The sequence below is a fragment of the Globicephala melas genome, chromosome 16 (genome assembly GCF_963455315.2).
Source record: "Globicephala melas chromosome 16, mGloMel1.2, whole genome shotgun sequence".
NCBI lineage: Eukaryota > Metazoa > Chordata > Mammalia > Artiodactyla > Delphinidae > Globicephala > Globicephala melas.
The window spans coordinates 24,712,050-24,737,450 of NC_083329.1; the positions used below are offsets into that span (position 1 = coordinate 24,712,050).

At 51.2% G+C, this 25,401-nt stretch overlaps 1 protein-coding gene across 3 annotated transcripts in view; it reads left to right on the forward strand.

Moving 5' to 3' along the window:
• The first annotated feature begins 251 nt into the window (after positions 1–251).
• The window catches only part of SH3PXD2A (SH3 and PX domains 2A), a 235,484-nt gene continuing 210,334 nt past the window's right edge, over positions 252–25,401 (forward strand). For all 3 annotated transcript variants that reach the window (XM_030865530.2, XM_030865531.2, XM_030865520.2), the window contains exon 1: positions 252–734. In XM_030865530.2, coding sequence (XP_030721390.2) covers positions 663–734 — 72 coding nt within the window. In that variant the 5' untranslated portion in view covers positions 252–662. The remainder of the gene's footprint in view (positions 735–25,401) is intronic.

Sequence of the window (25,401 nt, forward strand, 5' to 3'; positions counted from 1 at the left end):
CCCTCCTCCTTCCGAAGCCACCCTGAGTTTCCGTGCCCGGCGAAGTGGCCCAGCGCCGCGCCAGGCCGCTGGCCGAGCTCTTGGCGCTCCGGCCGGGCTGCAGCCCCCTCCCCGTCGCCCCGGGCCCGGAGCCCCTCCCAGCACGCTTCCCCTCTTTCCCTTCCCTTCCCTTCCCGGCCCGGCCCTGCCTCCGCCTCCTGCGCCCACAGCCTCCGCCAGCGCCGAGCCCCCTGGAGCCGGAGCGCGGCGAAGGGGCGCCGCCGGCCCCTCCCCAGCGCGCTGACAGCAGGCTCCGGGGCCCCCGCCCCGTCCTCTCGCCGGCGGGACACACCCCCGCCCCTCCTCTGCTCCGCCAGTTCCCGCCGGACCCACCGGGCGGCGGAGAGAGCTGGCGGGCGAGCCGGAGAGCGGCGGAGGCGGCGCTGGAGGGAAGGGGCGCGCGGCAGGCCCACGGGGAGCCGCCCGGGCGCACGGAGTCCGCGTCCGCTCTCGACCGTCCCCGCTCCGCGGCCGTACCTGAGGGCGCCGGGAGCCCGGGCAGCGGCGCGCCGGACCGGGGTGGCGTGGGGGCCGGGGACCTGGGAAGCGGGAGAAGGAGCCGGAGCTCGACCAGGATGAGAAGGTGACGCCGCCGGGGGGCGCCACTCGCTCTGTGGGGGAAGATGCTCGCCTACTGCGTGCAAGATGCCACCGTGGTGGACGTGGAGAAACGGAGGAACCCCTCCAAGCACTATGTGAGTATCGCCCCTAAGACCCCCGCGGGGCCTGGCCAGGAACCCCCGAGGGCCCTGGGTGGCCCCTTGCCCTACCCGCGCTGTTGAGTCCCGGGGCTAATTGCCCACAGGGCAGCCTTTGGCGGTAGAGTTTCTTCGCAGGGCTGTGATCTCCAGGGAAGCCTTTTCTGACCTTCCTCCACTCCCCCCACGCCCGTTTTCTTTTTTTGGCATTGGAATTGGCAAGTGGCTGCCCTTGTCTGTTACAACGGTGAAGTCATCTGTCCGCCTGAGCTTTGAAGGATGGTGGGGGGAGCGTTCGTCAAACCCTCGCTGGGAAGCTCCGTTGGGAAAGAGCATCTTCCCGGCCCTCCCTGGGGACTCGGGTCATTCACGCTCACACAGACCGAGATGCTTTCAGAGGCTTGACCTGGGGAAGGAAGCCTCACGCGAGCCTCCCACTTTTGCTCCGTTCTCTGCCTCCCTAGGCCTGGGTCTGGGGGCAGAGGGATGACGCCGCACCCCTGCCCCACCTCCACCTTCAGCCCTGAGCTTTGATTTCCTTCTTAAAGTCCTTGTGTCCGTCGGTGTGAGGAGAATTGTGGCTTTTCCTTTTATCCCTCCTCTGGACATGACCCTTAACTGGGTTCATTTCCTCTTAAGTGATGCTCCATCTCCAGACACGAGGAGGCAAATGTTTGCTGTGGTCTCCGAGGAACAGCCGGCTGCCCCTCCCCCTTCCTTCTCCAAACTTAATGAGAAGGGGCTAAGGTTGATTGAGCCGAGCTCCTGGCCTGTGGGACGCGTCCCCCTTTCATCTCAGCCCCTCCTGTCTTCCCATCCTTCCCACAGTAAACTGTGTCCTTGACGCCTGAGAATGCCAGTCCTAGCGGCTTTGCTCCTGTTCTTGAGATAGAAGAGACAGACAGCAGGGCATCCAAAGCCGGAGGACTGCATCTTATTTGCAAATTAGTCAGTTAAAGGAGCATTTAGAATGCTCAAAGCATTAATTTTAACAATTAAAACAGGCTGTTGGTTGCTGCCCTGGACAGCACATTGATTTCTGAAATTCCTTGTTGGAAGGAGACTGGGATTTGTGCAAATGTCAGCCTCAGGCTACTCTTTCTGTCTTTATCCCCAGTGGCTCTGATCTTTGGGTTTCTTTATAGTAGAATAAGTGGGCCTGGGCTCAGGTTGGGGAGGAGGTAAACCAAGGAGTCTGGTTCCTGGTGGGACAGAGATGTGGGTGCTGGTGGGAGAGCTGTTCCTTTTGTGTTACTGGCTCAGCAAGCATCTTGCCCTGCCATTTCAAGAAAGCTCTTTTTGTAGGACTTGGGTCACCATGTGGTCACCCTCCCCTGGGGACAGATGTCCATTTGCACATCCCAGCACTTATTACGAAGTCAGCTTTCCTAAGTTCTTTTCTCAAATGTTGCAGGCTAAGTTTTAGGGGTTCTTTTCTTTTTTTTTTTTTTTGTCCTGAACTTTTTAAATAAACATTTCGAATGTCATTTGGTTTTCTTATTATTCTTTTCTTGTTTGTTTGTTTTTTTGGCTGTGTTGGTTCTTCGTTTCTGTGCGAGGGCTTTCTCTAGTTGCGGCAAGCGGGGGCCACTCTTCATCGCGGTGCGCGGGCCTCTCACTATCGTGGCCTCTATTGTTGCGGAGCACAGGCTCCAGACGCACAGGCTCAGTACTTGTGGCTCACGGGCCTAGTTGCTCCGCGGCATGTGGGATCTTCCCAGACCAGGGCTCAAACCCGTGTCCCCTGCATTGGCAGGCAGATTCTCAACCACTGCGCCACCAGGGAAGCCCCCTAGGGGTTCTTTTCTAGTCCTCAGTTAAGGTAGGCACTGCTTTCAACAGATGGCACTCTGTTCTGAGACCCAGGCAGGTGCCGGCTCTGGATTTTAGGTGAAACATCAAATCTTAGCTTTGACCAGCGATATCCAGGATTACAGATGTAGGATGCACTCCTGGTCAGGAGCGCTGCTAAAGTGACAGGGGGCCCTATGCAGACAGTGTTGAGAGGTGGTTAGCGCTGAGGCTCTGAGTTACAGGCTCTTGTTCAAAGCCTGGCTCAGATACTGACTAGCTATGCAGCTTTGGGCAAATTATTTAACCTCCGTGGGCCTCAGTTTCCTCATTTTTAAAGTGAGTATAATAATAGTATCTACTTCAGAGGGTTGTCTGGAGAATTAAATGAGATCATACATGCAAAGCACTTAGCGCAGTTCCTGGCACAAAACAAGCACTCATTAAATGGTAGCTTGGCGTGATTCTGACTAAGAAAGCACTTTTGAAAAGCAGCTATTAATGGTCTGGCAAGAAGGAAGAAAGTTTTGGGGTTTTAAGATTGATAATAACTTGTTCTGTGTGAAAAATACAAAAGAAGTCCTGTCCAATTCCCTCAAAATGATCATTTCCTCTCTTTTTATGGACAGTGTTTTCTGGGACGTCTCCGCTTCCCGTGTAAGAATCAATGACGTTATGTTTGGGGCCGGGAGTGATGTCACTGAGCAGATGGGGCCATACAGAGCCCTGAACCCAGGTTGTGGGAAAACAGTTAAAGGAGAGAGTATTGTGTGTTATGGAATTGTGGAGCTGGCAGGGACCTGAGGACTCATGAGGCTCCACCCCCTCATTTTTACAGATGAGGAAACTGAGAACCAGATGGGATAAAGTCACTTGTGACACAGCTAGTCCCAGCACCTGGGTCTAACTGGCCTTCTGCCCATGTCATGGGTTGGGTTCATCGAAATACCGTAAAAGGCTGGTTGGGGTTGACGAGCCCAAATATCTGGTGATAGCAAGAGGTTCCTGCACATTTGGGGCATCAGTGCATAACATAAGGAGAGGGGGCCAATAATGGAAAGTGTCGGCAGTGCCAACAGGGCAGGAGGAGCATGCTGGGGAGGCTGTGCCGCTGAAGTTTAGGATCGCCTCCTCTCTCGGCCTTGACGTGGTGGACACCACACACCAGAAGGTCAGGTGTTCCGGGCAAGGCGCGCTGGTGTGGGTAGCAGACAGGACACACTGCGCCCAAGTCACGTATGTTCTGGAAGCCCTTTACGCTGAAGAAGCATGCCTTCTTCCCGCCTCTCCTCCACTGATGGTGAATTCTGAGTCTGCGGTTTGGCAAATTGCAGAGCAGAGCCGCTTTATGGGACGTGCACGTTAGCTGGAGCTAGCTGATGAGAGGCCTGGGGCCCAAGCAGGAGGGGCCCTGCTGGCCCCAGAATGCTGGGAACATACTGCAAAGGTCCTCTCAGGACATCCAGCCAAAGGCATGCTTGTCCCCGTGATGTGGGGGAGCTGCCTGGACACTGAGGGTCTTGTGTTTTGGTCTGTTTATGAAAGGCAGGCAAGTGACCTCCATCATTTGAGTGGTGCTGTCAGCCCTTGGCTTCCTTCCCCTCTGTCAAGCCCCTGCTTGGGGTGCGTTTGGGGAAGATGGGCAGCTGCTGCTTAGGCCAGGCTCCCTGCATGGAGCTGGGCTCCTCTCTTAGCTTTTATGAGCTGCCCCTGGGGAGACCTTTAGGTAAACTGTCTTTGGCCTCAGACCACTTGTCTTTCAAATGATCCTGATGGTGCTGGTTGCAAACTGCAGATACCTTTGAAAACTTTCCATAAGGATTGAGTTCCAGTTCACATAATCCTTTGTACCCACAAGCATGTGTAGGTGTATGTCAAGTCATTTGGTGTTGGAGAGGAGCTCGTGCATCTAAAACAAAAAAGAAATTGTTTGGATTTGGGAGGCATTGTGCTTTCACAGTCTTTTCCTTTCCTGATTGTTTATTTCAGACAAATATCAGTCATGAGTGTTCTGGTCCTCTACAGCGCTCTTCAGGGAATGCAGATAATAGCCAGTGTTAGCAGTTACCATCGATGGTGCCAAACGCTTAGCGTGCATGATTTCATGTAATTCCTACAGTTCATCGAATGTCTTTGATTCCTTTATACAGATGGGTGAACTGAGAGGTTAGAGGTTGCCCAAGGTCTCCCAGTTAGTACAAGGCAGATCTGGGTCAACTCAGGTCACTTTACCTCCAGAGGAAGCTATGAACCTACAGTGAGGCCCTTCTCCTCCACTGGAGTCTGGTTGGGGAGACCAGGCTCAGGTATACATGATGAGAGAGCAGTGCCATGTGGTATTTGAGGACTGGCTCACTGTGTGGGACGTGCACCTTGTGTCCTGGAGGTGAGAGTGTGACGGGTGATGGAGGAGGTCACTGTGAGGCAGGGGGAGTGGAACAAATCCAAGATGATATCTGCTCCCCAGTGATGCTTGTGATAAATGAAGGATCCACCCTGTGGAAATAATACATTCTGTGTGTTCAGAGCATTGCAGGTTCGGGTCTTGGTCCTGGGAGCTACATTTTTAGGAATTGGCCCCAGACCCATTCTTTTCTCTGCCCTTCATTTTTTCTTAAGCCCTTAGAGGATCCAGCCCCATGAGAGGAAGGGTGTGCAGCTGCAGTACGGAAAGGATCTTCTCAGGCCAGTCCCACTGTGGAATGAGTGGTGGTGGGCAGATCAGGGTTTGACTCCCACCTCTGACTCTTCCTAGGTGTGCAACCTGCAGCCAGTCACTGTGGGTCTCAGGTTCCTCACCTGTAACCTCACAGGAATTTGGGGAAATTGATCTGAGATAATTTGGGGCAAAGCTTCTACTTAGTACCTGGCCTCCATCATGGGTACTCAACATATACTAGCTTCCATCTGGTCCTCCTTATCACCAAAACACTTGAGTACATTTAGGATCAAATAGGTGAAGCTGTGAGAGAAGGAAAGACTGAGGCAAAAAAGGAAGGCCCAGCTGTTCATAGTCTGATGGGAAAGTGGGCTACATGCCTCGTGGAAAACACCCAACATAGGAGAGAAGCACATAAACAAGGAGCAGCTGTTCAGACCTGGAGAGCTTCCTGGAGCTGCCCTAGTGATGGCTTCCTGGTCGGCTGGGAAGGAGAAGGGAAGGAACTTGTGTTGGGGGAGAGGAGTAGAGAGGTGTTGCAGGTAAGGGCAAGGTCAAATAGTATCCTAGCCCCAAGGTCAGTGCAACACATGGGTTAGCACTCTTGCCTGCTCTCTTTCTCTCTGTCTCTGTCTGTCTCTCACACGCAAGAACAGTTTCTTCTTCTCCAAGGAGGGAAGTGATCTAGGGGTGATTCACAGGTCTGACAAGGATTCTTGCTTATGGAACAACCGACCACATCCTTCAAGGCTGTTGGAAGAGGGAGCACAGCCAGCCATTTATCATGGGCCTCTTTAGAGCTGAGTGAGGGTTCGGGGGGACAAATCAGGATTGGAATCACCATGTGTGGCGGCAGGCAGAGGGGAGGCGAAGGGAAGGGAAAAATAAACCTATTTGATGTCATAGGAGGCCGGTTCCAGCTCCAGAAATATAAGCGCCAGCTGCTGCATTTTCCAAAGAGATATTCCGAGGCCAGCGTGAGTTAATCGCCAGTGGAGACAGTGAATTAGAGCAGTGTTGTTAGGACTTCTGACTTGGGGGTTTGCACAGCGGTCCCTGGAAATTGCCTTCTGATTTCCTCAGCCTGAGTCACTGACCAGACTATTTCTTGGCCAGAAAAAGTCTAACAGGAAACTCTATTCTCTTTTGCCTCCTTATTAAATAAAATAAAACAAATAATAGAGTTATACATACGGTAGTCACACTTCTTTTGAGTTCTGAGAATCCGGGAAAGGGATCATGGGTTAGGACAGTGAGCCAGGGAGAAGGAAGGACAAGGGGTGTGTGTGGGAAATGAGGTGGAAATACTGGCTTTGGAAAGAGGTTCTGAGCCAGGGCCAGAGGTGCTCTCTGCCATGGCTGTTGCCAAAAGTAATGGAAGAGTCCAGGAGAGTGATGAGCATTTGAAGCGGTGATTCCCAGAGCTGTGAGTGACTTCATGCCCAGGCCGGGCTGCTGCTACCTGTAGTGGAGTCAGGGGGGGAAGGGGGCACGGTGGGGGGGAGGGGGGAGGGGGGACTGGGGGAGGAGAGGGGCTGGGGGAGGGGAGGGGAGGGGGGACTGGGGGAGGGCAGGGGGGACGGTGAGCCACAAGCAAGCCCCTCTCATGCCCCCGAGTAACCTCCAGGCAGGTCACATCAGCAGCAGGTGCTGAGCAGAGTCCAGCGAGGATGTCGAGGTGCAGGGGGAAGGGAAAGAACCCATCTGTGAGCACCTACTGTGTGCCGGGCAGTGCAGAAGAGACCCTTCAGAGGGAATTTTACTTAAGCGTCATAACAATCCCATGAAGTAGGTAGGTGTTTTTATCCCCACTTTACAGGTGTGGAAATTGAGGCCCAGAGAGTTTATGTGAGTCTCACTCAGTGGCAAGGCTGGGATTCTTACCCTGGCCTCTGACACCTGAGTCTGTGAGCTTGTTACTTTCTTCCCCATTAGAGCTGGGTCAGTGAGAGAGGGGTATGAAAATAACCGAGGAGTCCGGGCAGCACCTCCTGAGAGGATGACGTGTATCTGGAAGGCTGTGTTGTTGGAGAGGCCCTGGGCTCTGGTATCCCTGGGCCAGAATCCTGTCTCTACCACTTACTACGTGGGACCCGGTGCAAGTTACTTCTCTCTCCGTGCCTCAGTTTCCTCATCTGTTAAAAACAAACAAAACAAAATGAGGGGAAAATAGGACCTAGCTCAAAGGGTTGTGCTGAAGGGTAAACGAGTTAATAAACGTCAAGACCTTAGAACAGTGCCTGGCACATATTAGGTGCAACATAGGGATTTGTTCTCATACTGATTAAGTCCTGAAGCTTCAGAAGGGGGAGCTCTCTGTGAACTGGAGTTTTCAGGGAAGACTGGCTGGCGAAGGCAGGCTTCACGCTAGGCCTTGAGGAGTAATTAGGATTTGGATGGGAAAGAGTAGGATTTAGGTGGGAAAAAGAGGAGAAGGGCATTCCAAGAAAGGGAAAAACAAAGGTGCCGGAGGCGGGACGTGCAAAGAAAACGTGGACAAAACCCAGGTGGGGCAGAAGGATGGGGAGGAAGGGTGGGCCCGCTTCTGAGGGTCTCACAGGCCAGCCGAGGGAATTCAGAGTTTATTGTTACACCTCCGCACCTTCTGTTCCTCCCAAGGATTGCAGGGGAAGGGGAGCTGATTGTCACTGTGGGTCCCTTCTGGTGGGCCCCAGAGCTGGCTCTAGGATTGTCGTTGCAGCCGTGGTGGAAACAGAGCTACATGGAACCGTTTCTGTAGCTCTGCGCTGAGGACTCTTTTTTTTTTTAACATCTTTATTGGAGTATAATTGCTTTATAACAAAATGAATCAGTTATACATATGTTCCCATATCTCTTCCCTCTTGTGTCTCCCTCCCTCCCACCCTCCCTATCCCACCCCTCTAGGTGGTCACAAAGCCCATTTGCGTTGGGGACTCCTTAGCTGCAGGCCCAGCCCAGCCCCTCTCTGTTTATAGCTCTTACTCCGAGGGGTCAGGCTGCCTCATAAAAGTTGATTGCACCCCAGAGGTCTTGGGGAGGGAGGGCGGAGGAGGGGGAGGGGAATAGCAAGGAGTGAGGCGTCAGCTGCTTTGGGCCACATCCGTGGAGGGCCCGGCTGGCAGGGCCTGAGGTCACGGTGCAGTCATTTCCACCCCCAAACGCAGCGCTGCCGCTAACGCACCCCAGTGGCAAGAGAGAGGAGACCCCGTCCTTGGAGGGTCTGGAGGCTAATACCGAACAGCTTGCTGGGAGCCCCGGATGAGGGCTCAGTGTTACCTGAAACTTTCAGGCCAACGTTGTCTTCTACTTCAGCATCTCTCTGAACCTGTTTTAGTTATAAAGACAGTGCTTCAAACTACCTCTTCATTTATTTAACCCTCACTCCACTGCCAGATATTCCAGTAAGCCTGATTCTTTAGGGAAAATGTAATAGTAAAAATAACAGCTAACAGTTCTGAATGCTTTCTACGTGCTGAGTTTTACACGGAAACTCTCAAAGCAGCCCGCCGAAGCGTGTAGTTACTGCTGGCATCCATGTCGTGCAGGCGAGGACGCTGAGGCCCAGAGAGCTTAAGGGAGTTGCCAAACACCACACAGCTAAGAAGCTGCGTGTGGAGAGGCGCCTGCAATGACCCAGGCCTGCTGACTCCAAAGCTGGCCTTGTCCCCATAGAAGCCTCGCAGCCAGCCCTCCGTTACATGCCACACCTGGGGAGACCAGGCCCCAAGGCGATTCCACCTGAGGCCTGGCTGGTTGGCTTCTCAAGGTGTGAGACCTTCCACATGTCACCTTCCCCACTTGATCTCCATTTGCCCATCCAGTAAATGGGCTGCTTCCTTTCTGCCTTGTAGAGGGGAGGGTGGAGAGGAAAGCTGCTTTGGGAAACGCTGAGCTCAGAGAAAACAGCTATGTGAAGGGGTCCTAGATCCCTCAATCTGGTTTCCTAATCATTTGTGAAGGGGATGCTTTACAAAAAGAAGCTTTTCCTGACGCCAGGGAATTTTTAGACAAGGTTTCCTTGCCATCCTATGCCCCCTGAGAAGCCTATAGCCAGCCAGGGTTGACTCAGGACCACTTTAGGCCCCAGTGAAGATGTTTTCTAGAAAACCACCTCTGGGAACTACGCTTTGCTTCTTTCCAAGCCTGTCAGTTTTGTGAATGGAAGAGACAGAGCTATTTCCAGTCCCATCTGTCCCGGCTGTTACCTGGGGGGAGGAAGTGACATCCAGGGGGCTGAGCTAGCAAAGGGGAAACAGCTGTGCTTTCTGCCCCTCCCTCAGCTGCTTTCTCTGGCCCTTTGCTGTCATTTCCCTTTGCCTGTGAGGAAGCCACCCTCCCTAGGCCTGGGAGGAGGTGGGCGGTAGGGTTGGGGCAGGATTCCTTCCTCTGTGTGTGTCAGTGCAGCATAAATTATGCAGTGGGACGTTTTGGGCCCTCCAGTCTGTCTCTGGACTCCCTGGAGTGTGAACCAGACCTGACAGAAATGGATCACTCAGGGAGTGGGGGTGGGGTGCTGCCCAAGATAGTGAACTTTCAGGGTCAGGGATGGCGTGGGTACGGGCCAGTCTGTATTTCTGCCTATCACTGCGTGGTCCCCCGTAGCGAGCCTTGGCTGTTTTCCTTTTTCCAGGACTATTCTCACTCAGTAACAAAGGAGACCTTGACCTCTATTACGTGGGCGCCATTATCATAACAGCTACCGCTATTGAATCCCTATTTTGTGCTAGGCCTCTTGTTTGTAATCTCTGGGCCTGACACAGCCCTGAAGGTATGCATTTTTAACCCCATTCTATGCAAAGGGAGACCGAGGTTCAGAAAGTTGAGGTTGCATTGTTAGTCAAGCACAAAGCCAGGTGTGTTCGGGGCCCTGCCCCCAGGCGGTGCCTGTTTCACCCTGTCACTGTGACTTGCGCATTGGTCCCTCTCCTGGGCTGCCCCAGGTTGGGGGTTGGGGAGCTTCTGCCGGGTCCCCGTGCATCGTCCTCCTGGGGAATAGTGTTCTTTGTGGAGAGAGCCTGCCTTGCTGACTTTGCCCACCTAAGGGTTCTGAGCGTGAAGGGATTGTCTCTGCTGTTTGAAGCGGCTGCTTTGTAAACTCTTTCATGGTAGGCCCCATTCTGACCCAGCTTTATTCCATTTCCTGATGGCCCAGACCCAAAGGGCTATTTTAAGGGCCTTGCCTGTGTGGGAGAATTTCTCTTTGTAGCAACAGAGAGGGAGGCCTGGCTGGCCTGGCATGGTGCTGGCAGTGGGGCTCTGAGACAGCGAAACTCTTTCCTGAATTCTGCCTCCTGGGCAGAATTCATCGGGCTCTCAGCACAGGGCCTGGCAACCCGGAAGGGGCACGGTCACTTGTCAGTGAGGGTAGGGCTTCCAGAGGTGGCCGCCCAGGGATTTCTGCTGGTCTAAGCCCCCGGTGGCGTGGCAAACTGATCCTTCTCTCGCAGAGTTGAGGCCTGTAATAGGACAATGTCTGGACTTTGGTTTCAAGCCGGGGTTAATTATTTACTTTAGTCATCGCTCATTGGCAGCTGGAGAAAAGCAGCCTCGTTTTCCCCGTGAGTGCTGGTTGTGGCAGCTCCTGGGCAGGGATAGTGGGGAAGTCGGGTCGGAGGATGTGTGAGTGGAGCCCTTCTAGGTGCAGGCACGGGGCTAGGGCTTCTCATCCACCGTCTTCTTTAATCCCCGCTGCCACCCTGAGCATCACCCCTGTTGCGTAGCCAAAGAAGCAGGGGCTCAGGGAGGTGCAGCATCTTGCCCCGCATCACGTGGCCATGAACGGTGAAAGCCAGGGTCTCTGCAGTGATGAAAGCCCGCGATGGTTCCATTGTGCTCCCTGCAGGTTTGACGGATTACCCACCCCACAAAGGTTAGGTTGCTAGGTAGGAGTACTTCTCTTTTTTCCCTGCCCTCAGCTGGAGGCATCCACACATATCAAAACTAGCTGCACTGGGTTTTTCTCTACACTCTCCGCCCTCCCTCAGACTCTGGTCTCCGCGGCTGTATTTCTCCCTCTGCTGCATGCACCCATGGGAGTCTCGTCCCTGATCTGTGGCTGTGCTAGGGTATGGAACGCTGACAGCACTGCCCTGGGCTTAAGAAAGGAAGTCAGCCCAAAGGGCATATGCACAGTGGACCTTCCCTTGGAAGGCTGGGGCCCTGCAGCTTTATAGTGGCTTTGTCTCCCGAGAGCTTCCCAGAGAGGCTGGGAGACTAGGAAGCACATCACGTGGGTCCCTGATAAAACTTCAAGGGTCTGAATTAAATCCTGGTCATCTGCCCACTCTGACCTTCCCCCTCTATTAACATGTGTTGTGGTTGGAGCTGGTATTTGGGATCAGATAACAAACCTCTTGCTACCTAGAATGGCTCCCTAGCAAGGTCTGGCCTCTATTTTGGGATTCAAATTTTTATTCCCCTTGATCTCGTGTCCAGAGGCACTTTTAAAAGCCTGGTCCTTCAGAAGCTCCAGCTGCTGGGGGTTCCACGTCCTGTCCCCAAGGATGGTGGCTAGCACGGCGCTGTGGTTGGGAGCAGGGAGCAGTTTATTTCCCAGGCACTTTCAGCCTGCTGCTTGCTCGGGCTAAACGAGGCTCTGGCAACTGGAGCTAGCCCCCGAGAGGGCCTCAGGTAGCAGCAGTTGGAAGTTGAGGGCAAGAGGATGGGAGCAGAGCACCGACGCCCCTGATACATGGGCTCAGGCTCTGAAGCCCTTACTACCTTGTTTCACTTGTTCAAATTTCCTCCCTGCCATGGGCCTCAACTTTCTAATCTGTAAAATGAGAATAATAGTAGTAATAACAACAGCACTTAGCCCATTTGGTTGTTACTCCACATGGTGCTGGGGACATGCCTGGTGTTCAGTGGATGGCAGCTGTGGTTATTATTATCTTGGTCATCCTTCATGGTTTTGCTTAGTTTCTGCCACCTCCCAGAAGCTTCCAAGACTTCTCATCTTACAATGTTTTCTGTCTGTGAATTTTTGCAAAGTTTATTGTTTTAACCTCTCCTGTAACTCTTACCAAGAATGGCCTTGGGTTGCTCAGTTTGGGGCAAGTCTGTGTCTCCTGTGCCTGATTGATGGAAAAGCCCATTGTGGGGTGGACCTTAATCTGATGCTTATTTGTATTCATTCATTCATTCATTCATTCAATCAGTCAGTCAACATTTGAATGTTTACTATGTGGCATTGGGAACACAGCAGGACAGATAAAACTCCCCGCCCTTTTGGAGCTCACATTCTGATAGGGGGAGGGAAATAATAAACAAAACTGGTGAAATATGTGGTGTGCTGGATGGGGGATAAATGCTGTAGAGAAAACTAAGGGAGGTGAGGGAGACAGGGAATGGCAGTGGTGATGGGAGTTGCTGTGCTATTTTATAGAGCGTGGCCAGGGACAGCTCCGCTGTATAGTGACTTTTAAGTAAGATCTGAAGGAGAAGAGGGAGTGAGGCCTGTGGCCATTTGGAGCAAAAATGGTTGAGAGAGAGGGAACAGCAAATGCTAAGGCCCTGAGGTAGGACTGTGCCTCTAGCCTTTGCAGAGAAGAGCAAGAGGCTCGTGTGGCCCAGTGGCATCAGCAAGAGGGAGAGCAGTGGGCAGTGAGGTCAGGCAGCTAAAGAGCTCAAGTTGTGCCTGTGTCCCTCCCAGCACCAGGCCGGGTGCTCTGCTCAGCAATGAGGCGTCCTCTTGACTCGCTGAAGACAGAAACTGGTCAAAACACAGCTGGAGAGGTCGCTCTGGGGACTGTTTGGGGTTTGACCCTGACCCCCCAAGAGGGATTCTGTGGGGAAGTACAGCCTCCATCAGCAACGGCTTGGATAGCACCTGAGGACCCCGAAGGTAGCGCACGTCTTAGGGAGTTTCACTAACTGAACATTAGTTTTGTACCTACTGTGTGCAAGGCACCAATGCTGAAAGCAGTCCCTCCAGCTGGGAGCTAGAGGGTGGGGAGCTCCTGCAGAGGCAGCAGCCTCCGCATCCTTTCATCTTTAAACTCCCTCCCTCATGCTAGCTGATGGTCTGGATCACAGTAGGGCCTTGAGCAGTGAAATAAACCTGTAGACGAAGGCTTTATCCTATGAAACCCCCTTCCTCCTACCCCACTCCTATTTTTTAAAGAACCACAGCTTTTAACTTACAATTGTGGCAATTGGTCATTTGAAATGTAGAATATATATTCCTATCATTATAATACTGTGAATGGTGGTAAGATTCTCAGGCCATTCCACCAAAACCTTACTCATCCATGGAGTAGATGGAATTATAGCACCAAGAGCCAGATGTCTCTAGTTCACCTATATCACGGGCTAGCCTGGGAACTTAAATTCCATGTGTAGCAGCCAGGGGAACTGTCCTCCAGTGTTCATAGTGAGAAGGAAACTTCCAGGCTGACTGATGATGGTGATGATGACGATGATGATGGTGATATTAGGAGCACGAATTATGTGCCACCCATTCTTCTAAGCACTTTACTCTTTACAACAACCTGATGAAAAGAGTGCTCTTTTTTTTTTTTTTTTGTACACGGGCCGCTCACTGTTGCGGCCTCTCCCGTTGCGGAGCACAGGCTCCGGACGCGCAGGCTCAGCAGCCATGGCTCACGGGCCCAGCCGCTCCTCGGCACGTGGGATCTTCCCGGACCGGGGCACAAACCCGTGTCCCCTGCATCAGCAGGCAGACTCTCAACCACTGCGCCACCAGGGAAGCCCGAGAAGAGCACTCTTATGGTCCTTACTTTATTGATGAGAGAACAGAGACACAGGTTAATTTACCAATGGCCATAAGCTAGGAGGAGGCAGGGCTGGGGTTCAGAGCCAGGCAGTGGGGCTCCGAAGTCCTTCGGGAAACCTCTTACATCCTGACCTTCCAGGGAATCCTGCCAGCCCGGCTGCCACAGCCTAGCCTGGCCGTCCACAGACCTCAGTTAACAAGTGTCAGAGTTGGGAACCGAAGCCACTGGTGGCAGGCAGGAGCGGCCCCTCTTTGTTCCTGAGACAGGAAAAGCCATTTGCTCCTGGAGCCTGACACTGCAGGGGGTGGGTTTGCCGGGCATGGTTGCCTTCCTGGGCCATTTACAAGTCCAGCACTTGTGGCTGGGGTGGGGAGCACTGTATCTGTGGGTGGAGAGGCCAGATTAGAGCGTCTGGCAAGATGTTTCTGACACCTAGGCCATTCAGCTCAGCCAGGCTCAGCAGGTGACCAGGGATATTGCTTTAGCTGGGAGGGGGCACCCTCCCCATTCTGCCCTGTTCAGTTTACTGTGAGAATGAGCTGGGCCTTAACCATTCCTTCCTCTCTCCCTGGGCCCCAAAATAAACAGCAGCTGTTGGCTGCATCGTCTCTGTCGGCTGCCAGTCTGTCAACAGCCGTAGCTCTCGTTTGCCCCGCTCTTTGGGTTTAATGCCATGGGGCATTGGGGACCCTCCAGAGCCTGCCTTGCTGGTCAGCTGATGTGCCCTGGCATGCCCTCTCCCAGGCAGTGCTGGCCTGTTGGCCGCACACTGGCATTGTCCCTTCGTGCCCTGCATGGAGGCAGGTCCTCATGGTGGTCACAAACTCAGGCTCCAGAGTCTGACATCGGTTCTGCTCCTGGCTCTGCCATTTAGCTGGTGACCTTGGGCAAGCAGCCTAACTCTGAGCCTATTTCCTTCTCTGTAAAATCCGGCCATGGGTTCTAGATCCTGGTATCCTGCGAGGATTGAGACCAGTGCTCTCAAGGCAGTGCTGTCTGGCTTCTGCCCTTGAAGCCAGACTGGCTGATCTGAGTCCTTGCTTTGGCACTCAGGAGTTTTGTGCCCTCGGGGCAGGTGCTGGAGTTCTCCCCACCTAGGTTTTCTCATCTGTACAACGTGGATAATAAAAGCATCTCCCAGGCTGGTGGTGAGGGTTAAATGAGCTGTGCCAAGCACAGAGTAGGAGCTCAGTGAATGGAATAACATGTGCTCCCTTTGACAGATAAGGCAGCGTCCCCTAAAAGAGTCGTCCACAGGCGCACATCCGAGCGCTAACAGGATTACTCCTCCCCTAACCGTTGTATCTGATTTGCTTGGCTTTGTTTCTACCCTGCGTTCAGAACTTCCACTTGAGGGGCTGGGGGTTGGGGGGCGGTACCATAGAACTGGTTATAAAGCAGGACGGAGGCATGAGAAAGGAGAGCTGGGATTTCTGTTCTACTTGGCAGTGGTTCTGCTGATGTAACATAAGAAATGGGAAGAAGACCGGGTCCGAGGCCATGGACTGCCTTCAGCTGCTGGGCAGATCCCCCGTGGTGTTGACCGGTTTTCTCTGCTGACGTGTGAGCCCCAAGATGTTCTTTCATGTGATCTCCACAACGTCCCCGTGGGCCAGCCTGCCTTGGCTCCGTACTCTGGGAAACCCTTGTGTTCTTTGGCTGTTCCTTGCAATTACCCTCCCTTGTGGAAAGCTTGTACTGGGAACCCCCTTTAGAGTATCCAGACCCCAAAGTCATCATTCTCAAAAAGGAAAAAAAAGGCACTTGACCCCAATTGTGTTGAACTTCAGTGCTACGTGCCGCTGTGGGCACACCAACCCCCTGGTAAAGAGACCCTCACTCAGCAGGGAGCATTTGCACTGTCTCCCCAGGAGCCTGGTCCTTAAACAGGTGGCTGGGCCGGCTGTCTTGTCTCCTCCATGCTGCTCTTGGCCAGTTCTTGCCCCAGGAGAGAGGTCAATGGCAGTTCCATTCCCAACATTCAGGGATGACCCTTTCTGATAGACTTGTGGGGAGAATGAGTCTGCACTTTCGAGAGGAATGTGGCAAAGTAGTTTAGAGCAGGGGCTCTGGAACCAGATTGCCTAAATCCAAGTTTCTCCTCTCCCATTTACTTCTGTGTGACCTTGGGCAAGTCACTTAGCCTCTCTGTGCTTCAGTTTCCCATTCTGAAAAATGGGGATAATAATAGTACCTTCCTCATAGGATCGTTGGGAGGATTAAATGAGAAAATGCTGATAAAAGCACTTATAACAGTGCCTGGGGCAGAGTTAGTGCTACCTAAGGGTTACTGTTGTTATCTGAGCTGGCAGGGCAGGTGCAGTCTGCTTCCTATCAGCCCAGGCCTGACGGATATATATATAGAAGCCTTGAGAAGATGCCTGGGGTTTGTGACAGAGGCATCTGGGATGGAGCTTGTGGCATGTTCTAGAGGAAGGGGGTGTAAAGATTCAGACAAGTGTTCCAAAGCTGACTCCACCATTTCCTAGCTGAGTGCCGCCAGCGAGTTGCTGACCCCTCTCAGCTCAGTTTCCTCAGCTGACTGTGCCCACGCCTTCCTCGTAGGGTCATTGTAAGAACCCAAGACAGGGTACAGCATCTAGTAGTCACTCTCCTTTCCTTTAAATGGTGGCCATTTAAACAGCCTTGTGGTTTGGCACGGGGACCAGGGGGATGGTCAGTGGGCTCCAGCCTGACCTTTCTGGCCGGGAGCCTTGAATTACACTCTTTCCACACCTCTCCCCTCACGAGCAGCCTCTGGGTGTTTATTGCAGCGGGGCTGCCCATGCAGAAGGTGACGGTGCCTCCTGCCGGGACCGTCAGTATCCCAGGTTGTCAAGCTCCTCACAAACAGTCTTGCTGCCTCTGAGGGACCTGCTGAGAAGGGCTGTAGGTCTCCTTCCTGTTTCACAGACAGGAAAGGCTCAGAGAGGCACATGACTTCTGTGATTGTGGAGGACACCGTCGATGCCCCGCCCCGTATGCCCTGGGCTCACCTGAGTTCACCTGCAGCGGTTTCCAGCATGCTGGCAGCTCCCCTCCTCGAGTGTTCCCCGCTGTCGCCTCTCCCCGCCTCACTTCTCTGGGCGAGGGCTCCCTCCAGCAAGGGCACCACGGGAACGTGCTCTACCCGAGCAGGTGCAGCTGAGGAAGGCCAGGGGAGGGGGCGGAGGTGAGTTGTCACTCCGTCATCCTGTCATCCCAGGGAGTTGATATCTCAGCTGCCTGCTCTCCACTGGGACAGTTTGGAGGCGATTTCCAGCCAGAACCTCAGAGGATCCCCAGCAGGACTGAGCCCCAGTGGCCACAGCAGTAAATTGGCCATTAAGTGCCCTTTATCGGCCTTTATCCTTTCCTGGTCTCGCTCTCCATACCTCCTCACTTGGGATTCCGGGAATCATCTCCCTAATAAATAGCCTGTACCCAAGGCCTTGTCTCAGGGTCTGCTTTGGAATGAACCCAAACTATGATAGCAAACTCCTCCTTCTAGCAAGTGGTGGAGCGAGGACTGAGAACCTCTGTCCGTGACTCAGTTCCCCAGGCCGTGCTGTCTTTCTGGAGGTTCCTGGGGTTCTTGTTATAGAAGAGTCAGGATCCTTGTTCGATGCAGGGTTTTTTAAGCTAATAAGAGGCAGGAGTCATTGTGGACAGGGCTGAAGAATACTTGATCAATACAGCAGCTTCTGGGGGCCTCATCAGAGAAGGAGCCCAGTCAATGCAAACGTGACGGAGAGAAGCTGGGCCTTGGACACGTGGGAATCTGACCTTGTATAAACTTGCCTCAGGAAAGAAATAAACAAACAAGGGACTTATGGATAAATAGAAATCTAGTATCTTTTTCCATCATAGGTCAGGCTGGGAGGAGCAGTGTAAGTGTCTGAGGAAATGAGGTCGGGGGCTGCTGGCCTCTGAGCCCAGGTACAAGGTGACATGATGTGAGCAAGACACTGTCGTTTGTATCTGCTGTAATCTGGCTAGTTGGCGGGGAGTTAGGCATTACGAACATTAAAGCTTCTTGTGATAGTGTTTGAAATTGTGGTGAGACTGGGTGTCCTTATAGAGGATGAAAGCATCTTTAAGAAAATAGAAAAAAGGAGAGAGTGTGTGTGTGTGTGTTTGCATGTAGAATGCATGTGTATTTGGAGATGTGTAATGTCTGTGTGTGTGTTTGGTGTGTTATGGGGGGTGTATTTGGGGATATCGTGTGTGTGTTGCAGGGTGTTGGGGATTATATCTGGGTGATGTATTAGTATATGTCTATTTGAGAGTGTGTGTTTATATGTGTGTGCATTTTGTGTGGTGTGTGTGTGTATGTGTGTGTGTATGTGTGTGTGTGGTGTGTGTGTGGTATGTGTGTGGTATGTGTGTGTGTATGTGTGTGTGTGTGTGTGTGTGTAGTACAAGCTGTTGGGTCATTGTCCATCAGGCATATTCCTGGGGCCATCTTTTATCCTTGAGAACTCCTTACGGTCAGGCTAGGGGGTCCCAAGATACTTAGATTTTAGTATAAAATGGAATCATAGACCCTCACATATACTTACCCTAACTACCTTTTCTCCTTTCCTCCAGTGCCTCTTCTGAGTCAGGCAGGTTTACACAGACCTCATTTCACTCTCACAAAAGAAAGATGGTATTACTCCCATTTTTGTAGGCAAGGAAACTGGGAATTGGGGAGGTTAAGTCACTCACTCAAGGTGACACAGCTAGTGAGTAGCAGAACTGGGATCTGACCAACCTCTGAACTTCCACCCCTCTGCCCCCTCCACCCATGTGGGGTGAGCTGGTGGGTGGGATTCTGCCGTGACTTTGCACGTGCAGAAAGGGCCCTCTTCTCCATCCAGGACACTTGCTCTAGAAACATGACTTCTAGCTTCAGAGGAGGCCCCGGAAGAAGGCTTGCAGGAGCAGGAAGCTGTGAGGCAGGGCTGTGTGAACTAGGCTGGTATAGACATGCCAGAGGACCTGATCCCAGGAAAGAGTTGTGACCCGGCGGGGGTGGGGGGAGGTGGGGATGGAGGAGAGACTCTAGAAGCAAGGGAGGATTGAGAAGGGAAGCTAGAAGAGGCCTTGAGTTCCTCCCCTGGGCCTCAAGGAGAGGGTATGTACACATTTTTGCTGGGTAAGGAATCTTACGCCTGGTTTTATCCTCCAAGAGCAAACGTCCATCTCCCTCCTGTTTTACTGTGAGCCGGTTACGTGTCCAGGTGTGTGGGGCTGGGGCAATGCGGACCTGTCCGTGTTACCTGTTATGTGAACTAACCCCTAATAAGGGGACGCACAGAGAAACAGGCCTTCCCTACCTGGATTCCTGGAAGGAAGAGAGGGTGGCCATTTCGTCAGTGTGCGTTCTTGGCAGACAGAGGCAGTGGGGCCCCTGGGCTTGCCTGGCTGCTCCCACCCACAGGAACTCATATCAGACAGTAGGGAATCCCACGGAAGCTTCGGTCCCAGATGTAGTCTGCGTGGGGCATTTGGGACTTATTCATGGGGTTCAGATACGCTTGGGTTCCCAGAGCTGCTGGGAGAGGGCCCCCTGGTACCCAGCCAGCTCAGTGACTCCAAACAACTCCTCAGGAGCGACAGTTCCTGCCACTGTCCCTGAGAACCTTAAAGGGCCACCTCTGCCCCACCCACATCCCCCGAACATCAGCCAGGATGAACCCAGGGAAGCAGGTGGATTCACGCAAGGCAGCCTGAGCAGCCCAGATTTTCAAAAGCCATCCTCTACTAAGTTCCCAGCCCCAATGCTATTAATATTAGGCGTTAACCTAATACAGTGTTAACCCTGTGGACTTGTTTGGCTCTCTGCTGACGTGGATTAGGATGGGTTAGAGTGCAGCAGTTACAGGCGAGGCCAAGTCCCTCACAAGCCACGTGACTTTGGGCAAATTATTTAATCTCCCCGAGCCTCAGTTTCCTTATCTGTAAAATAGGGATAATAAAAGTACCACAAACTCATAGAGCTGGTGGCTGGCATCGAAGCATCATGAAGGATAAAAATATAGGAAACAGCGAGAGCTGGGCATCCTCGTGTAGCTCCCCGCGTTAAGGCAGTAGATAGCCCACACTGATGCTCTTAGCCCCCCTCCCTTTTTGGGAACAGCTCTATTGAGATATAATTCTCATACCATACAACCAACCCATTTAAAGTATACATTTTAGTATATTCACAGAATTGTGCAACCACTACCACAGTCAATTTTAGAACATTTTTATTACCCCAAGCAGCAAGTATGCTTGAGCCATCACTTCCACCCTCCCTCCCCACACCCCCACTGGTCCCAAGCCCTTGGAAACCACTAATTTTCTTTCTATCCTTATGGATCTGCCTATTCTGGACATTTTATATAAATGGAACCATCAACAACGTGGTCTTTTGTGACTGGCTCTCTTTCACTAATATAACGTTTTCAAAGTTCATCCACCATCAGCCCTTTTGATGGCTGATAGCGTGAGCTTGACTCATTCCCTGCTGGCCCAGGAGCCCTGGGCACAAACCCTCACCGTGACTTTGGCAGGGCTGGCCTGCGGTCCTGAGTGCAGGTTCCACTGGGGCATTTCCTCTCTCTGCCCTTTGGAGCATGTGGATTTTTCTCTCCTCCTCTACTGTTTTGAAACTGGCTGAGGCTGGATCTTGTAGGAAATGTTGAATGCGCCTGCAGTTTATTCCCATTACTTCCTCTGGCCTGGTCAGCAGCTTGGGGGCAGGGTGGAAACTGTGCAAAGTCTTTACTCATCTGTTCCCCCTGGACTCTGTTTCCGGGAGGGGATGGGGAGAGAGACAACAAAGCGTCTTTATTTGTTTTTAGTGTTGACTAACTTCCCAGCCCCCTTACCAAGTTCTGGTGAAAGTTGCTGGGTTCCTGGTCAGGCTCTCTTCCCTCGAGACACAGGGTCATGGGACTTCTCTTTTGGGGGCAGCCGATGGGGAAGTCGCCAAGTGTTTTGGAGTTCTTTGCGTGTGGAGTCAGACTGCATCTGTTTCTCCTCTAGCTGGAGCTGGACCAGTGCAAAACTGGGAATCCGTTAGGAGGCAAGTAACAAAATCCCATCTAAAACAATCTTAAACCATACGGAAATTTATCATCTTACTTTGAAGTAAGAAGTAGATAGAAAAAAATTATAATTAAAAAAAACTGTGCTATTAATGAACATTTAGATTGTTTTAAACTTTTTTATTTTTGCCATTATAAACAGTGCTGCCCTAAACATCCATATGTATGTATATATGGGCTACTATTTTTGTAGGATAAATTGTCAAAGCGACACTGATAGGTAAGAGTGTCTGGGGTTTATTTTTAGTAGGTCAGTCCACATTTAATCCATTTTCCTATTCTGTCTGTGTCTAAATCCATACAATGAGAACTGATACTTCCAGTGAAGACCCTTGTGGATACCTGATATTTGTGAATCAATTTAGGAACACTGTATTATCTTGCATCCCCATCCTTCCCAATCTATGGCTGAGCATCAGGCTAAAGTAATGTGGGTTTTTTGGGGTTTTTGTTTGTTTGTTTGTTTGTTTTGCGGTACGCAAGCCTCTCACTGTTGTGGCCTCTTCCATTGCGGAGCACAGGCTCCGGACGCGCAGGCTCAGCAGCCATGGCTCACGGGCCCAGCCGCTCTGCAGCATGTGGGATCCTCCCTGACTGGGGCACGAACCTGTGTTCCCTGCATTGGCAGGTGGACTCTCAACCACTGCACCACCAGGGAAGCCCTAAAGTAATGTTTAAAAGCAAAAGACACAACGTAAAGGACTTTTTGGTCAACAAGAGTATGTCATATATTCTATACCCTTGAGTATACTACTTAGCAGTTTTCTTCAAGAGATTATGTGATTCCCCGTTGGAACGCACAGGGTGAAATGTCTTAACAATGCCAAGTGTCAGTTAGACTATGAGGAAGTGGGGAACCTCATATGCTGCTGATGGAAGCACAGTCCTACCATGTGCCTGAGAAGGAAGAGAACTGGAATATTCTGTGAACTATGGCTACCACTTGGAATAATACAAATGCCCAGGAGAAGAAGATGGATAAATAAATATGGTATATTCATATGATGGAATTCTGTGCAATTAAGGTGAATAAGATTTATAAGTTTCAACCTGGAATGATCCCCAAAACAGTACTGAGTGAAAAAGGCAAGCAAGAGAATATTACCTATTATACCATTTATGTAAATATAATTTATCTAAATTTCATACTATTTCTATAAATTAAAAATTATTCACAAAATAATAGTGTATTATATATATATTTACATACGTTTGTGGAAAAAGTATAAAAACACAGACCGGAAGGATACACACAAAAAAATTCATGACACTGGCTGCTTCTGGATGGGGAGAGAGAAATGGGCCTGGGAGGAGAATAAGGGATTTAAACTTCATCCATAATGTTTCTGTTTCTCTTGTTTAAAAAATGATAGAATTTTAGCATTTATTTATTTTGAATGGAGTGTGGAAGGATTTGTTATATGTAACATGTAGTCTTCGTTTGTTCATTCATTCATTCAGCAAAGATTTGTTAAATGCCTACTACATGCCTGGCATTGTTCTAGGTTTGAGACTATATTGGTACACAAAAACAGACAAAAATCCTTGTCCTGGGGAGTTTATATTCCGGTGAAATGTACTGATAAAAAAACAAAACAGGACTTCCCTGGTGGTCCAGTGTTTAAGACTTCACCTTCCAATGAAGGGGGTGCGAGTTTGATCCCTGGTTGGGGAGCTGAGATCCCACATGCCTCTCTGCCAGAAATCCAAAACATGAAACAGAAGCAATATTGTAACAAATTCAATAAAGACTTTAAAAATGGTCCACATAAAAAAAAAAAATCTTAAAACAAAATTTCAAAGTAAAAAATGATACAATTCCCAAATTAAAAAGTAAGTTAATAAAAATTTTAAAAACTAATGTTTAAATGTTTGCATTCCTTCTTTATATGTTTATTTAATGATTTTGCAAATTTAGAGTAAAGCAGTAATTCATATCAATAAAAATTCATTTTACATTTATTGAGATATATAAAAAGGAGGCTCAGGATGAGGTGCCTTGGTTCATTGGTACAGAAGTTGGGTCTAAATCTGAATTTAAAAAGGCAAGAAAGACAGGGGCATCTTAACATAGGTTTGATTCCAGCACAGAATTTGACCGAGTGACTCTTGAAATAGCAAAAGTAACAATTAGATGCAAATTAGCCCAGAGCCCACCACACTGGGTGAGCCCCACCTGGGAGTAGAGCTTATCTGTTCAGTGCCTTGGGTGGGATTTATCCTGTATTAGGAAGAGCAGAGCATCGAGTATGAAATGAATGCTTTACGGAGATACAGTAGCAGATGTGCACATGAGTGCGTGTGCATGTGTGTGTACCCATGAGCACACGTATATGTCTAATGGACTGTTTACTCTGTGCCCCGCCCTGTTGAGGGCTTTCTGAGTGTTATCTCATTTAATCCTCACAACCCTGTGAGGTAGGTGCGTTAACTCATCCCCATCTTACCAAAGAAGAAAGAGACTTAGCCAGGGTGGCAGAGCCAGTGATTGGTGCACTGGGAATCAGAGTCAGGTGCCCTGGCCTCTGTAGCTTGTGCTCTTAATTTTAGGTTAGTAGAGGGGGAACGAGAGAAAGACAGGTCCTCCCCGGGAGAGGCAGCGGTAGAGCAGCCGACAGATGATGGGGAGCCATGAGGAGACCAGAAGTGGGAACTTGGGGTGTGAAGAGAAACTGGGGTCTGGGGCTGGAACATCACGCTTGGGAGTTCAGACTTCCCTGCAAGCCGGAGAAGCCCCTGGAGGTGTTGCTTGACACGACCCAGTGTGTGTTTAAAGATGTAACCGCACACGTGGTGTGAAGGATTGATTGGACTCCAGAGACCGGAGGAACTGGAAGACCAGTTGGGAGGGGATGGCAGTGTGGTGTAGCCTCATCTGATGTGCGGGTCAGGCTCTCGAGCCAACAAGGAGGGTCAAAATTACCTTTGAACATCCCTTAAATTGCCCGTCCAGTTCGGTGTCGAGGGCACTTTGTACGCAATTTTGTGCAGAGTCAGAACCCCTGAACTAGAGTAAAAGAAACAAAAGGCAAATCAGTAGCCCTCGTTGGGCGTCCAGACCAGTCACCTGTAACATAAGGCCGGTGGGAGGTGGCTGCAGGCTGTCCGCAAGGCTGACTCCATTCTGCTTTAAGATTAAGCCTCTATAACCTACAGCCTCTTTAGGGGATTTGTAGCCAGGAAGATGGACCCAGAGAGTGAAGGTAGCACCAGAGGGCTGTGATTCCACCGCAGCTGCTGGCTTCGTGGTCTTTCTGTGTCTTGGTTTTCCTTACTTTTCATCATTCCTCTTATCTCCTGGGATAATCCCTTTTCACTTCCTAAACAAAGGTGTTTCCCTAGATTCTGTCCAGTTACTAAGCCTTGTGCTTCCATTTTCTTCTCTCCATACTCTTTGGTTCTGGACCTTCTTTTCCACTTAATCTGTGACCTCTGGGCAGATCTGTGTCCGCAGGAGGACCTTCTCCTGTCCCCAGCCAGCCAGCACCTTCTCACCAAGGTAAGTCTGTCCTCCGCCACCCACCTCATCCTACTCCCTGACTGCCCGGTATTTTAATTAATGGCACCCCCATTTTTCCAGTCCCCGGAGTCAAAATCTGGGAGTGACATTTGACTTCTCCTCCCCTGACTTCCATCTGGATTCTGTGATCTGATGAGTGGTTCCCAGATCTGCCTGGGAAGCTGGTGAAGAATTTCTTCCTTTGGGATCACCCGCTACAAGCCCGGAGGCTGATTCAGTATTCAGGTAGCCTGGCACAAGGGCAGGACCCGAAGTTCATGTCTTTTTCAAAGCTCCACAGGAGCATCTGCTGATGAGCCAAGTGCTGGAACCACTGCCCTGGGTCTGCATCTGCCCCGTCCCATAGAGTCATTAGCCTTGCGCTTCCGTCTTGCACTTCTCTCTCTATCACCCTAATTCTAGGCCACACGGCAGCTTAGATGGGCTTCTGCAGGTCACTGCAGCCAGCCTAGACCAGAGCGGTCACCTTGCGGTCACCCAGCATCTCTCTCTGCACCCTTGCCCCAAGTCGTGTTCATTGCCTGGAACTTGCCCCCTCACCTGCTGAAATCCTTTAAGGCTCATCTCAGATGTGTCTTCTAAAGGGCCTTCCAGGTCCACCTGAGACAGATGGGCTTCCTCCACTCCTAGCTTGTAATAATTACTGGTTTACATATTTCTTTCCTCTGCAGGATTAATTGAACAAGCATATGTGAAGCACTGACCCAGACACTTGGGATGAGGAGGGACAGAGAGGGGCCCATCCTTAAGCTCCAGGGTACTTACCAGATGCTAAACTCCTTAGGACCAGGGCTCTGGCGGACCTCGAGTGTGCACTTCATCAATATTTGTTGATCCTGCCCTGTATCGTGCGTTTCCCTCCCCAAAGAGTAGGTCACATGCTGGGTTTTCTGCCCTCAGGTGCAGCAAGTTAAGTTAATCA